This window comes from Colossoma macropomum, unplaced genomic scaffold, assembly GCF_904425465.1.
Source record: "Colossoma macropomum unplaced genomic scaffold, Colossoma_macropomum, whole genome shotgun sequence".
Taxonomy (NCBI): Eukaryota; Metazoa; Chordata; class Actinopteri; order Characiformes; family Serrasalmidae; genus Colossoma; species Colossoma macropomum.
The window spans coordinates 24067332-24084084 of NW_023494801.1; the positions used below are offsets into that span (position 1 = coordinate 24067332).

Consider the following 16753-nt stretch of genomic DNA (forward strand, 5'->3'; position numbering starts at 1 on the left):
AATCTTTGCATGTAAACACAGCCAGTGTGTTTAGGACAGAGTTTCTCAACCCTCGTCCTGTAGACCCACTGCCCTGCACATTTTGTGCTTTTCCTGCTTTAACACACCCACTTTAACGGATCATTGGGTTGTTAATTAGCTGATGAGTTGGATCAGGTGTGCTGGGAGCAGGGGAAAACGTTAAAAAGTGCAGAGTAGCAGCCTCCAGCACTGGGCTTCAGAATTGCTCAAATTTGATTTTTTTTGCTCAGATCCAATATCTTACTAACATAATGGTTCGTTTTGGTGGATGTGACTCATATCTGTTCATTGGGAACGTCACGTGAATGAATTACGTGCATGAACAGTAAACAAACTAACCTAACTAAAAAAAAAAAGACTTAAGAGCGAAAAACATTAGGCTACGTTTACCTCAGGCTGAGATGGCACAAATCCGTTTTTTTGCCCTAATGCGACACGGATCTGATGTTTTCAGAGCTGTGTGGACACACATATCTGAACTTTTCAACTTCGACCTGTGCCACTTTCATGTGGTCCTTATGGTGGCCTGCTGAGTCATTTCAAAACAATATTTACGAGTCAAACAAAAGCTGAGAGCGCATCGGGCTTAAGAGAGAACGCAAATTCATTTACGTGACGTTTCCTAATTCGGATATGCACGCGCGTTGTTCAGGACGCTGATTCTTTCACATTAATGACAGATTGGACTCACTTACCTACACGAAAGTAAACCATCATGTTAGATAGATAGGATGTGAGAAAAAAACAAACAAACAAAACTACTGTTTATATTATATTTCTATAAAATTTTCCATAATGATAAACCTTTTACAATAATATAATGGTTGCCACATAATGATGGTCCATCTTTTTTTTTCCAATTTTGTAATGGCTACTGAACAATGATGACATTTCTACTACAATCAGATGAAGGAAAAAGACAGAAACTGTAAATGAAAGTACAAGTACTAACTTTGTTTTAAAATCTTCCTCAATTAAAAGTGGAGGTATGGAGCCAGAAATATACAGTAAAAAAGTATCTACACTTACACATACACTAGTATATAAATATAAAAAGTAAATGTTTTAACAAATACGAGTCAGGGCACGGTTGAAAAAAAAAATAAAGTAATTCATCACCAGATCACACTTCACATTACCAGACTAGACAGTGTGCTTCATCTTAATCCTTTTTCAGCAAAGTCATATAAGCTAAAATTTTGTGCAATGTGATATTGTCATATCCACACACATCATTGGACAATTGTCCAATGCAAGCCACAAATGTGGTCTAATGACCAATGGGCAGTATTGTTTCTTGCATAGTTGTAATAAGTTTCATTTACACTGATAAAAAACTAAATAAAAAAAAGGCACAGGAACTCGATTGATTGCCGAACTATGATGCTGTCTTTGCTCTGAATATAGTCTAACTATTTCCTAGGAATCGTAACCTACTTGTAAACTGTTACTGAGGTCTTGACTATTAAATGTTATTTTTGTCTGTAACACTGACTACTATTTCAGCTCTCATAAAAGGTCATGAAAGTCCTAAATTCCCAGATTTGGGGGACATTTGTCCTCTTCTGGGAGTTTCTTGGATTGAACTGTTCCAGTAACAAATTCATTTATTGATTGGTTGGTTGGTTGATTAATTGAACAGACTGCCATTTACATTATGTGTCCAAAAGCATCCAGGCATCCGTTCTAATTAGTGAATTCATCTACTTCAGTGGGCACCCATTGCTGACCCACTTTAGTTGCGCACACATGGCCACACATGAGCCTAAAGTCACTAAGCAACAGCTAGGCCCTAGCTTTGGGCTTCGGAGCAGTGGAACTGTGTTCTCTGGAGTGATGGATAACTCTCCAGTGCCTTTAGCATGAGCTGTAGTGGTGTTTGTGATCCAGAACTAAACATCAGGTAGGTTCAGACTGACAGCCCAAATCCGATTTTTGGCATATTCAGATTGTATCCACGTTGATTTTTCATAGTCTGGACAGCACAACATCACATTAAGTCTGATTTTTGCAAATTGGATCGAAACCACATTTGGATGTGGTTTGAAATGTGATTCTAATCCGATTTTTACAGATGTGTCTCAGTCTGGATGCTCATATCAGGTTTGAAATTGTCTATTGTGTCACTTGCAACATGACAAACAACGATAGTGCCAAGTCCAGAGGGAAGCAAGTGCTGGAATTCAAGAAGAGCAACAAAGATTCATACTTATGCCAGAGAATTCTGAAGAGCTTGGAGGGCGAGATGATGCACCTTCATCTCTCCTGCATCCGTGTTTAGTCCATGTCACCAGTGAAGGCTATATGTGTAGTTACTGACATCTACATTGTTACCAGAGCAACCCGTGCAGATAGATTGGTAATGTCTGGATACACAAATCTGATCTGATCACTTGCAAAAAGTTTAGTCAGTTGTCTTAAAAGATTTGAGAAACAATAAAATTTGCCTGCAGTCTGAACATAGCCTAATTGAGGCTGAATGCAATCAAATCTTCATAGTAATGTTCCATCATCTACTGTAAAGCCTGATGAGAAAGAAAGATGAGAAGAGGGACAAACTCTATCCTTATTACTAACCTTTATTTCAGAAGACCCATGGGATGAGCAGCTGTCTATAAACTTTTGGTCATAGTCTGTGTGACTGTCCACCTGTCTATCTATCTATATGTTTACCTAGACTTCCTTGCAAAATTTTTAAGAAAGCAAATGGCTAGCAGGGTTTTTTAGCCAGCATGCTCAGTAAGTCAGTATGTCTGTCTGTCTATAGATTTTCTTTTCAATGTGCTTTGCAATTTTATTTAGCAAATTTATTTACTATACAATTTATCTTCCCCTCTCCTCTCTTCTTGCTACACATATGTGCTTTGTCCCCATTCCTTTATGAGAAAAAGACATACTTGCTGGCACTTGCTGAGACATGTATTTGCAATTTTGAAAAAACAATGAAATCTATAATTAAAAAAGAGAAACATTGTGGTTACATCCATATATGTTTTAAATGGCAACTGCAGAGTTTTTTTTGAGTGAGTCTTGTTGTTTGGTTTAAAAATAGGTGTCAAGGTATTATAACCAGGTATTAGGCTACAATCACATTGTACACTCTCAGAAAAAAAAGGTAGTAAACTGTCACTGGGGCAGGACCCCTCTTGTCACTGGAGTGGTTCCCTCAAGGGTACATCTCAGTACCTTCAGTCAGGGAACAAAATTGTACCATAATCCATTGAAATTATATTTTCTAAGCTGTATTGACTCCATACACCCCGTCTCATCTCCAAGCTTTTTATTTTATTGCTCTATTTTAAAACATTAGGTTATGAAAAGGTACTAATACATACTTTTCACCTGGAAAAAAATATGTAAGGTTTACAATTAGACCTTAAAACCACTGTTGTACCTCTGAGGGAACATTTATATTGTTTGTACCTTGATGAACAATAAAAGTACCTGCGTAGAACCTTTCTAACAGTGTAGTGAGTCAACAGGTAGCCAGTAATACGCTCCATTGAGAGTGTACACAAAAGGCTGGTACAAGAATGGACACATCCTTTCAGAGCAGCCAGTCTGACCAGTTGCACAACAAGCCCTAAGTACAAAAGTACAAAAGTCCATAGAGCAAAATCATAAGCAGTATCAGAAAATGTCTGCTCTGTTACCGTAGCAACCTTTTTGACAAAAATAACAAATTAGACCTAAATCAAGATTTTAAACAGTTTTATTTTCAATACAATATCTTAAACGCATAGTAAGCAAGCCTAATAAGAGGTACGACTGCTGATCAAGTTTTTACAGCACCACAAAACAAAACAAGAAAGATCTGAAGTCAATGTGAATTTATAATCATTAAACATTTCCTTCTGTACTGAGACATTTCTGAGTGAAACGTGGTATCAAGGGGGTCTCTGAGCTAGCTTACTGTTTTATGATTGTTGATAGATGGGGGTAGTTTGGTGGAAGGTGAAACATATTAGTGGTGATTATTATTTTACCGGACCCACTGGTGCACACTGACATAATCAAAAATCAAAAAATGTTTTAGAGGTAGGCAAAAGTCTTTACATTTTGAAGGAAGATTTCAGGTAAACAAACATTCTGTCTTTTATGACCAGGAACATGAACCAACAAGGTGCAAAAAAGGCCATTTTGATTACAGGTCAAGGTGGAGTACACTGTCATATGCAGAATTAGAAAACATCCCTTTAAAATTCTTTCTACTATGTGCGGTTGACATGGTGAGAGGCTGAGGCACTCTGGCTGGGAAGCTATGGAGAACCCCAGGGAACACACACAGGGGCCAAACATGGGCGCAAATCAAAATTTTATTTAAACATGAAAAACAAAAATAAAACTCTACCCCTTACCATGTTTTATCACACACTATACTCTATAACCTAAGACAACTCCATTAGTTTGCTTTGAAGTCCCTGTAGTTACTGAAAAATAAGCCTTAGTATGTAATAACCCTGGATTGTTAAGGGGTTAAACTGAAAATCCAACCTGCTAAGGTTACTCACAAATGGAGTTTCATCCAGCTGTATTTTCTCTCCTCTCTCTTTACTGGCTTGGTGAGCCTCAGTTTATGAAGTATCCTGGCTCCTCCTTATGTAAGTCCAAGCTGTCCATAATTATTGGAGCCTTACACATATGGCTTTGCGCTCTAGTGGCGACTTTATTTAAACTAGATGCTAATAAACATGGTATGGTTTGCTTTTTGAAACTTGAAAAATTAATGGCTGCCTTCATACTTGTGGCTTGTAGTGCACACATCACAGGTTTTGTTTTAGGGTGAATATTTTTGCCTTTTGGCATAAGAGTAAAAAGTTTTTTTTTTGTTTTTTTTTTTAAAGAAAAAGTAAAAATGTAAATGGAGTACAATCATGTTGTCCTGTCATGCTGTCATATTGGATATACATTTCTACTGTCATTTATATTTATCATTAATTAAATAAATTGCAGAAGAGTTGTTTTCTGTTGACTTTCTCTCTCACTGTCTCTTCTTGTGGTGCCTGAGGCCTGTTTCAGAAGCACTGCCCTGTACACTCATCTGGCTTTGTGCTGTGCAAACTGAACAAAGTCAGTGATGTCCTGAGTTTGAAAAGACCTCTAAGAACCTGCTGGTCCTTTTTTGTGCCTCATACATATTTACAGACACATGTAGACGCACTAGTATGTGTAGAGTTTAAGCTGCTCTTCTACGTCTCCCTCAGTCACCTCACCAAACGTGTCCTGGTTATCCCTTAGCAGCTTGAAGATAGCAGCTAGCTGTTCCCGCTGAACCCTGTAACAAACACAAACACAGAGAACACACGAGCCAGGTTTATATATTCAGATGTTTGGATTAGGGCTGTCACAATTACTCAATTCAATTACATTATTTAAAAAACAAACAAACAAACAAATACATTAGCAGGAGAGTGCAAGTTCAATCCCCAGCAGTGCCACAGCCATCAAAGCCTGCAAGTACAAGGGGGTATTATCTGTCTCCTTCTACCCCCACATCCCTCAGTATGATGAAAGATAATATGCGCATCTGTCAGATGACATAATTGGCAGTTAGTGCTCTCCTATATGTATTTTGAGCTGCCTAATGATATTACCAGGCCCATGCACAGCCATTTTGGGGTGGGGAGAAAAAAGTGCAACATTAACATGAATTAAACAATTTAATTTACTGTATATTGCAATCAAAAACATTAATGTTGCTTTTTTATGCAGGGATTTCAACAAAGCCTTGGGGTTAATCAGTACTTTATTTAAGGTAGGAGATCCCAAAAGCAACCAGTAAAATATATGCCATCTTTAGAAAGTTCTGCATGGTTTGTTATTGATCAGTTCATTTTTTATTGTTTTTAAAAATTCAAGATTACTTGATTAGCAGTCAATAGCTTTGTACATTTCAAACCAGTTTTATAATATTACAGTGAGGTAATTTGTGCACTTACTGCATTGCCTATAGCACATGCCAATGAAAACCTAACTATGACATAAGTATTTCATATTACATACCAAAAATTCTTTAAGAAACAATGTTTTTTAATCATATACTGCCATTTCTACAATGCTAGCTTTCTGAACATGCTTGCAGTTGCTGACTTGCTAATTAGCAATAAAAGAATGATAAGGAGAAATGGCTCACCCACCTGGATTTGTATTAATAAAATATTACAAAAGTCAATGAAACAAACAGAAAAGGGTCAATACATTTTGTTTTGCAAACGTAATGGCAGAAGATATCTTTAGTGAAAAAAAAATGTTAATAATTGAAGATAACTGGTCACCATTAATTTTAATTCATTGTTACCCATGCTATCATTTTTGGATGAAACATTCTTTTAATGCACTTTCTGTGTCCTGCTACCTAAAACACATTGGCAAAATTTTGACTTCCACAGTTTTCCCCTAATAGAGTTGATCAGCCAAGACAAGCCAAGTTAGCAATGGAGCTAATCTAGCACCAGTAAAATGGAAGCCTATGCTCCACCAATTAGCACTGTGCAAACTGTATGCCTAAATCATATAGCTGTCACAAACTGCATCAAGATGTTCAGACATCTCAAATAGACCTGCTTAGGTAGTTTCTAACACAGTTTGACATACTGTTACCTAAAAAATGGACAAAAGTATGTTGCATAACTAAAAACAATAGAGTTGGGGCAAGGGGAAATAAACTGTATATTTGATTCTTTTGCTGAACTATTTCTTTAATTTCAGAGTGAAACCAACATATCTCCAGGGAGCTACTAGTCATGCTTAAACACAACGGCTAAAACTCACTAGCTCATTCTTAGACACCAGAGTTTTGATCACCAATCACATTGCATGAGGCAGAGTGAAAGGTGTCATTATCTGGACATATTTTATCACAGTTTCACCTTCAGACTAAAATCCTTCACAAATAACTCTACTAGGCACATGGCCACCCTTTATCCTATTTCTCCCTTGCAAGAACATAATAAAGTATGATGCAAAAGTGGCACCAAGTGTGTTTTTGCTTGTACAACCACCAAATAACCTAAAAATAAATAAGCATTAATTTATTTTAAATTCCATCACCAGCTCATTTTATTTAATATAAAGAAGTATTGTTTAACCAATCCAGGTGCAGGATGATAACTACAAATAATACTGGGCTGCCACAGCGAGAAGTTGGGAAACGGTGACATATTTAATGAGTACTTACTGTATTAATCTTATTAGCTTATTTTCTTCTCATGTTAGCGTTTGTCTGGGCAAATAAATGCTTACTGCCAAGATACATAACTTTTCAAAAGTTATTTTCTTAGGAGCTGAAGACTTTTGCACAGGACTGTGTGTTACAAAACATTCTGTTTCTATTGTTTATATCACTAACATATGGCAATATATTCCATTTTATTTGAGGAAGGCCATTTTCCTTCAGAACAAAACCTGATTTCAGAGGATGTTTCTCAGAATGTTAAACTATAGTCACATCTACTTCAAACAAAAAGCACAGAAGAAAAATCATGTACCTTCTCTTGATTAGCTTTAGTTAACATATAGGCCTGAGCACATCTGCTCTAAATACGAAAAAAAAATCATAAATAAGAACTTTGCAAACTTTCAGGCTCTTTGATGTTGTCTGGTAAAGCTTGCTTTTTTACAGGCAAAAATGCAAAAGACTCTGTGGACGCTAAAGACAGCAAGATTTATTTTCCACAAGAATGTGAAAGGTGCTATGACAGTCAACAAAGGGTGATTCCTCCAGCAGTCTTGAAAGGTTACTTCTATGCAGAGTCCTTCTCACATGGCGCAAAACAGACAGGAGGACCAGGCGACGTTCCTTTCATTCTGCTTACTCAACTGCTCTGAAAGAAAAAAAAAACATTTAGTGAAAAACAATTAGAATGCTTTGTTTTATATATGTATATATGTATGTATGTATGTATATATATATATATATACACACACACATATACACACACGCACAGACCTTGTTTCTACACTGTCATTTTATCAGGTCCATTTACCCTACAGATGCATTCTGTATGTCTACAATTACAGACTGTAGTCCTTCTGTTTTTTTGCATACTGTTAACCCCCACTAATGTAATGGTGGCATGCTGGTGTGTCTTGTGCTGGTCTGAGTGGATCAGACACAGCAGTGCTGCTGGAGTTTTTAAACACCTCAGTGTCTCTGCTAGACAGAGTATAGTCCACCAACCAAAAATATCCAGTCTACAGGGTTCTGCTGGCAGTGTTCTATCAAAACTAATGAAGGACTAGCAGATGACCAACACAAACTGTGCAGCAACAGATGAGCTATTGTCTCTGCTTACACTGTGTTCTACACGGTGGACCAACAAGATAGGTGTGTCTAAGTGATTCAGACGGCAAGGCCAAATTCGGTTTCTGGCATATGCAGATTATATCCATATTAGGAGGTGGTTTGGAATGGGATTCCAATCGGATTTTTACAGATGTGTCTCAGTCCGGATATCAAAGTGTCTTTTGCATCACTCACAACACCTCAAACAATGATGTCAAATCCAGACCGAGGGAAGTGACAGGATTCAAGAAGAGCACCAAAGATTCATGCTTATGCCAGAGAATTCCGAAGAGTTTGGAGGGCAAGATGATGCATCTCCATCTCTCCTGCCTCCGCGTTTGAAATCAGAGTCACCAGCATAGCTACGTAGTTACTGATGCCTACATCGTCACCACAGAAACCCATGCAGATAGGTTGATGATGCCTGTACACAAATCTGATCACTTGCAAATAACAGTGCGGGCAGGCATCTCAAAAGATCTGATTTGGGAGACAAATTCGATCTGCCTGCAGTTTAAACGCTGTCCAGCATATCACTACTATATCAGTGTCACTGCAGTGCTGAGAATGATTCACCATATCCACTCTGTGGTGGTCCTGATCACTGAAGAACAGAGTGAAAGGAGGCTAACAAATTATCCACAGAAACAGATGTACTCCAGTCTGTAATTGTACTACTAAGTGCTATTACATGATAAGCAGACCTGATAAAACGGACAAAGAATGTAGATACAAGCAGGTGTACTTAAAGTGACCAGTCAGTGCATATCGGCATCAGGCATTTGTTTTGATTTGACTGATATTTCAAGGCAATATTTGGTGCTGTATTCACTGGTGATGCTAGGCCAATATGCTAAATGGTAATTACTTACATAGTAATTAGACAATGTCAGTAATACATTAGTATAGTTCCAACTACTATCAAAGAAGAGGAAAAGGCCACTCACCATTGGCACTGTGGCGATTCTGCGTGCAAGCGATCAGCAGAAGAGCACGTTAGTCATGCAAGTAGTTGAGGGAGTAGAGTTTAAGTTGACAGTAATGGAGCTGATCCGAGTCACTGCAAGCATTTAGGAAAGACTCACCACCACCACCCATTGCGACTTCAAGCTAAATTAATACTGCTGCCTGCCCTATAACTGATTCTTTTTCATACAGTTAGGAATATGACTGAAGCTTGTTAGTAAGAAGGCAATGAAAAATACTGCATGAAGAGCAGGTTTTAGCATGTTACAAAGTGATTGGTACATTAAAACCATTAAACCATAGTTTGGTAATGTGCTAAAACCGTTGCTGAATCATGCCCAGAAGGAAACCTGAATATGTGGTAAGATCTGAATGCATGCAGATTAGGAGACAAAGCAATTGGCACACATGCAAAGTCTATGAAAAAAAGGATAATCAGATGAGACTCGTTTTTTTTTGGAAATATAACCTTTATTGTAGTTTTTTTTGTTTAATATTTGCCTAAAGCTACAATGAGTGACTGTTACAAGGAATAATAAAGCAGCAACCCCACACTCTTAACAATATGATGTTTATTAATTTAGAATATTAGCATTTAGCATTAGAACAGTAGTCACCAACCCTCCTCCTGGATACTTTCCTGCAGAGTTAAGTTCCAACTTGCATCTAAAATGCTTCCTCCTTCTTTTTTGACACTAATGCATCTGATCCAGCCAATCAGGGACTTCTGAAGATGTTGATTAGCTGGAGCAGGTGTGGGAGATTGTGGTTAGGACTACACTTTGCAGGAAGATAGATCTCCAGGCCCAGGCTTGGTGACCACTGCCATAGAAGAACCACTTTTGGTTCCCTAAGGAACTGTGTTTGGAAAAAGAGAAGTGTGTGATGAACCTTTTAAAGGTTTAGAACCTTCTTTCGCAATTGCTAGAACATTTTGTGTAAGTTTTATAAACTTTAAAAGGGTTCTTCACACACACTATCATTTATAAAAAAATCCTGCTTAAAGAATTATCCAAACAAAGATTTGTTAGGCAACCAAGAGTGGTTCTTCTTTGGCATCGTGAACAGAACCCTAATTGGTACTTTTATTTTTAATTCTGTAGACACTAACTGCACTACATACTTCAATGCCTTCCTCAGCCAGCAGGAGGCTAGCAAAATAAAGGCAATAGAAGCTGGGCTGCAAATAGAAACGTTCTGCTACTGCCTCTTTTGGCAAGACCACAGGTCTCACATGGACAGTTGCTGAAAAATTATATGAGGAAACATGTGAACACTGGACATTATCTATGCTACACGGTGACCTTGTGTGTTCCCCACAACTGTATTCCCCCTGGTCAAGAAAATTAGACAGATTTTTCTGTGTCTTTGTGGTTACTTCAATGCAGGAGCATGTGAGAACTCTCTATAGGACCTGCCTATACTGCCCTCTAAGGAGTACAAACTCTTCTGTGTATACTCAGTGACCTGTTAGTATTTATATTTCAGCATATCCTTTCAGGTGATCCTCCCCCCCAGTTCAATTTACTGTTCCTTAGTGTCCCTTTAGACAGATTCATAACCCTGTGGATCTGGAGTCCTGGTACAGCTGAATTTGACTCTGATAATAGATAATGGCCCTGGTGTAAAGACTTCAGTGTCTTTGCAGTGCTGCTCTATGAGCTTGTTTATACCGTGCATTAGCATGTTTTTTATGTCCGGACCATATATATATATGAAGGGATTCGTTCCAAAACTCATTACAGACCTGACATATTGACATATGTTGTTGGGACGGGCTTTACACATACAAGTAATATCAATGCTACACACTGTCAGAAATAAAGGTACTATCCAGGTACATTTTTTGTTAATCAAGGTACAAACAATGTAAATGTTCCCTCAAAGGTACAACAGTAGTTTTAAGGTCCAATTGTGTACCTTAAATAAGTTTTTCCCAGGTGAAAAGTACATATTGTGTCTTGTGACTCTGATTTCATAATCTAATGTTCTAAAACATAATAAAATCTGGAGTCTGGAGATGTGACGGGGTGTGTGGAGTCAATACAACTTAGAAAATATAATTTCAATGGATTATGGTACAATTATGATCCCTGACTAGAGGTACTGAGATGTACCCTTGAGGGTACCACCCCAGTGACAAGAGGGGTACCTTTATTTCTGAGAGTGCACTATGATAAATACCACCTTAATAAAATTGTGTTTTCCATTTTACATCAGCTGGTATTCTTTTCAAATACGCATCATATCATATCATATCCATAATTGTTACAAATGTGTATACAGCATTTTGGAATGAAACTTCTCATATGTATTTTGGCCAAATTACATTTATAATTTTCATTAAATTGTATCCATGGTGTGACCAGATGAGATGCAATTTTGCTTTCCCGCATAAAAGACACATCAACACGTGATTTCTGTTTTACTTCTGTTTACTTTTTCCCCTGCTACAACAGGAATCAACAAGGTTGGCTGGGATGCTTTCATCGGCCCATCAGAGCGCAAGAAGGTCCATCGGAGTTTCAAGATAACTCCAGCCTTATGTATCCCTCATTTTGCTCTTCCTTGTTCATCCAGTCGCTTGCAAGTCAGGAGTAGGCACTTCCACTAACGTAACTGTAAACAGATATACTAAATGCATTCTGTTTACACTTGTGTTGAATGTGGTCAAGATCTGTCTCTGACCACCTCAGAATCCGATAATGCAACCTGGGAGTGTTTACACCAGACATTTCATGAGGCCAAGAGAAATCCAAATGTGATCTGATCCATGAAAGCACATGTTGATGCAAAGTATAAACAGCTTCTGTGTGACACCAAAAACAGTTGAAGCCATCATAACAAAGCACCTCATGATAATAAACCACCCTGTGATTAAATCAGTGCTTACAGAAAGACCAGTGTTAACTCATATGCCAGGACACAAAGGGTTTTTAGACTTCACCAAGACCAGGAACATCAGAGGCTTATGTATTATGCCACATATTGATGTGGACAGAGCAAACAGGAGAGGGGAGAAGGTTGGGGTAAAGCCAAGAGAGAGATCAGGGGTCAAGTGTCAAAGGCTGGGTTGAAGTAAATTTTGCCTTACCAGTGGGACCAAACAGACACACTGTCACATGTTGTTTAAAGAGAGGTAAAGTCACTTGTGAACTCTATCCTGCAAAGATGAAGGATGGGGCGAAAACACATTATGCACATAGTGTATCTTTACTCTGCAACACAGCTACACATATGCAAAATACTTATATGTATTATCTCAAAGGTTTAGGTTGTAGCATGTTGTCTTGGTGCTAAGGTCAGATTTTGGTGCATTTTACATACTTCAGTGATATTTGAACAGTTATTTTTAAACAACCTGATTTTTAAAGGTAAACTAAGTTAACCTTTGCAAGTTTTGATTTCAAATTTACCAGTTCAGTCTGTATTGCTGCAAAAAATGTGAGTAGCTGGTGAAAGCAAACAAAGCAGACTTGAGTAATAGTAGTATAAGAACTAAAACCATTAACACTTTCAAGAAACTAATAATCGCTGTTAGGGGTGTGCATTCTTTAAAATATAAAAAAACAAGCAAATTAATATTAATAATCTCAGTCTTAGTAGCTGCTTCTCCCCACAGGATCCAAGTGCTGTTTCTGAGTGAGTGAAACAAATAACTGGCTTAGTGGGGTTGTTAATAGCTACTGATTTGCACCTTGATTTGGTTGTAGACCCCTCTATTCTGTTGTGGATTCTGTAGTTTGCTGTGAGTTACTGAGCGATGTTAGAAAATCCCCTCTCACACTCATTTTCAGTCAAAAGGTAATAGTCACATTTTATATACAAACACAAGATCAATTGTAAATGATCTTGTAAAGCTCAGTTAATTTAATTTTGAGATGTAGCCTTATAAAGCAGTTTTGTTTATATTGCTTTTTATTTACATCTTCCAAGAAGACAACTTGTGCCAGTTATCCTGTTCAACAAGCACTGCTGTCTTTCAGAAAAAAAAACATTCTGAGAATTACTTCAAAAGAAGTAAAAACAAAAATAAATACTAAAGTTATATCAGCATTTCTTTTTCAATTCTGTAACTAAAACATATACTTTCATGCAATTGTGAAATTTGTATATTGTTACATCCTGTTTACAGACTAATCAAGAAGCACTGATATTAACAGACATACAGTCTAAATTTTGGAATAAGCATGCTTACTGGCTCACAGATGGTGCTAAGATTGACTACTTAAGTATTCGTATCTGGCACTGAATGACATTAAAATTTTCAATACTCTGCAGTAATTCAGTCAGTACCATAAAACTATTGAATTTTGATACCTAGCCCTATTCCCTGATACCAATAAACCCACAGAGCCTTAATATCAGTCGTGGCCTAGCTTCTAAAACCCCCAACAGAGGAGGGCAAAAAACTACACGATCCTAACTTGAGTTGTATGTGCACTAGTGCTAGTATTTATCATCTACAACAAATACAAGGTGTGTCTGAAATTGGCTAACTGCTAATTTACTCCCCCTGGCGGTGCTGATGCTTGCTTCAGTGGCACCAAAATGTTTGGTTCAACAATTCTTCCTTTGGAAAGGCTCTTTTCTGGTTTGGTAATGTGGATCTTCCACACATTAACTGAGATCTTGCATATCTCCTCTTGTGTTGTCAAAGAAATGTGTTGTCAAAGTAACAACTCACTCTTTCCACCAGTCTCTTACGAAATTGGGCATGTTTTCTGATTTACAAATATGCTACAGCATATTGTTACTAGGCTAAGGACCAACAGGGTGAACTAATTTTGCCACCCCAGACCAGTGCTGCATAGACAGTTAAGAATATTAAAGACAGAAGCTCACCAATTGAATTTGAGTGTCTATTTTTCCATAACAAAGACACAAACACACCTTCTAAGCCACTTCTCCTTCTGGGTCACGGGGGGGGAGCCTGAGCCCAACCCAGCAGTCAGTGGGTGGAAGGCAGAATACAACATTCCATCACCATTCTGTCACCAGTCCATCACAGGGCAGACACGCAGACATATACATCCACTCACACACTCACACCTAGGGGCAATTTAGCATGTCCAATTGGCCGGACTGCATGTCTTTGGACTGCGGGAGAAAACCGGACAACACGGAGGAAACTCCACACAGAAAGGACCCCGGTCACCCAGCCAGGGAATCGAGGCTGTGAGGCGACAGCGCTACCCACTCCGCCCCCTAACAAACAGCGTAACCTTATACTAAGTTTATTTTTATGCACCCTCCAGAATTTTGATTTTGAGACATTCAGGGTTCCCAAGAGATTAATTAGGTGGTCCTGGACCCTGCAGGACCCTCTGTATTTCACACCTTGTGTTAAGGGTAAATTACTTAAATACTGATTGAAATCTCCAGATTAACTAATTACTTATGGACAGAACTGAAAGCAATCCAGCAGAAAAGCTTGCATAGCTTTAGTTTACAAGTTTGTGTTGGAGTTTTGATCCTCTCCATAGCTCCCTGAGGCTTCATGGGAATGCAATAATGGAGCTTATGTGTTATTTTCGAGCCCTGATTCAGATCAATCAGATCCTACTCAAGATATCCACTTCATCTACAGAACAACAGATTCAGAAAAACAAAGGCACTGCTGTCTCTGCCAGAAGTACTATCCTCCATAACTTCGTCTCCATGCCCTTATCTAGCAGACCCATCCCCACCCACTCCCTGTCTCTGCAGTGGGGAAAAAGAACACAGCTCCACACAAGCCCTGGGGCCCCCCACGACTGCTTCTCTACCGATAGCAGACCCCGTGCAGGAAGCATGCTACAGATATGAGTGAAGGCATGCAGTTATGCAAGTCTGTTCTGTCTTCATGCAAATCGCAAGACTAGCAGGATGTCACAGAGGAGAGATTATAAGGTATTATCCTCAGTAAAAACAGCCTCTTTACTGATAGCCTGCCCACCACATACTAGTTTGCAGACTCCTAAAAAAATCAGAAAAAGACTCTGCCCTAGCATACAAACATTGCATCTATGTAATATAAGTCCACCTTAATAATAATAATCATAATCTAATATCCTAAATTACTCAGCTACACAACACAGAAGAAACTGTCTTTGAGTAATCTATTGTTATCCAGCCTATGCTGACAACTACATCTTCATTTGTTTAAACTTGATTTTTAAAAATGAGAGAGAAAGAAACAAAAAAAGAGAGAAAAATGAGAAAAAATGAGAGCTGATATTCCTACCTGAAGGGAAGCTAAGTCGGAGGCAGTGTGGATTGGATACATGTTGGTGCTCAGATAAGGATCTCTAAATGCACGTATCTGAAAACACTCATCAAAGTTGTCATGCCTTGATGGTATACCAGCCTCTTTTTCTCATACTTTAAAGTGATATCTTTTCAAGGCATCTTTGCTCTTTTAGCTTCAACTGCCACATGGAAAGTGGTTCAGTTTTGTGAACAGGTTTGTGAATAAATACTGTTTGTGTTTTGATACTATTGTCAGAGTGGCCATCCAGAAACACTGACCTCTGCTCCTCCTCCAGCTCTTCCTTCGTCATCCTTGTGTCAAATTTCATGGCTTTCTTTTTGCCAGGTTTGAAACTTGAAGTTTTGCCTTCAGCCTCCACTGGGGCAGCTGCCACATCTGAGAGGGACGAAAAAATAAAATAAGACATAATTAAAATGACAAGATAGTGTTATGGCAGTGTTGTCCAATCTCATCCGCAAAGGGCCCGTGTGGCTACAGGTTTTTATTCCAACAAAGCAGAAGCACACATGATCAGTTCTTTGAAGACTGACCAATTGATTAACCAAGTAAAATCAGGTGTGCTCTGCATGTCTGGAATAAAAACGTGCAGCCACACTGGCCCTTTGCATATAAGACAGGACACCGCTGTGTTATGGTAAATATGTAGAGAGAAAAGTCACTTTATTACCAATCTAAAAAATATTTATTTTCTGGTTCTGATTCATCAAAAACATATCATCTGGTAAATATAAAAATATAAATATAAAAATATGTTACTATTGGCAATTTTATTTAAACGGAGGTTAACATAAGTTTTCTCTATATTGGAAACCATGTAATGGGTCAAGAATACATTTCTCTCAGTATATGAATGGCAAACAAATAGTACAAAAAATAGTAGAAACAGTAATATATATGTTCAACATATAACAAACCATGTCCAGTATGTACTGAATGATGCACACACTAAGAGTACTAGTCTGTCAGTCACATATCTAGAAACAATCATAAGAGGAAAAGCATAAACTGATTTTACATCAGCTGTTTTACTTTGAAAATACTATGGTGAAAAAACCTTAAGCATTTCTGTACCTCAATGTCTCATAACTTATTCAAATCAACATGAATGAAGTAAAGTTGGCTTTTATGAGAATTAGGGTATCTAAGAATTACACCCAGTGACAGCTAACTGCATGCTGACAGCAAATGTAACCATTGGCAAAATATGTACAGAGAGGCATGTGAAACCC

General features: G+C 38.1%; 1 protein-coding gene across 5 annotated transcripts in view; it reads right to left on the bottom strand.

Moving 5' to 3' along the window:
• Positions 1–3750: 3750 nt before the first annotated feature.
• The window catches only part of si:ch73-366l1.5 (FILIA-N KH-like domain-containing protein), a 30717-nt gene continuing 17714 nt past the window's right edge, over positions 3751–16753 (bottom strand). The window contains exons 3-5 of one of the 5 annotated variants that reach the window (XM_036590101.1): positions 15782–15899; positions 12366–12434; positions 7660–7844 (exon numbers count right to left, since the gene is read on the bottom strand). In XM_036590101.1, the coding sequence (XP_036445994.1) occupies positions 12401–12434; positions 15782–15899 (152 nt within the window). In that variant the 3' untranslated portion in view covers positions 7660–7844; positions 12366–12400. The other 4 variants (XM_036590100.1, XM_036590103.1, XM_036590102.1 and 1 more) reach the window with 4 other exon arrangements.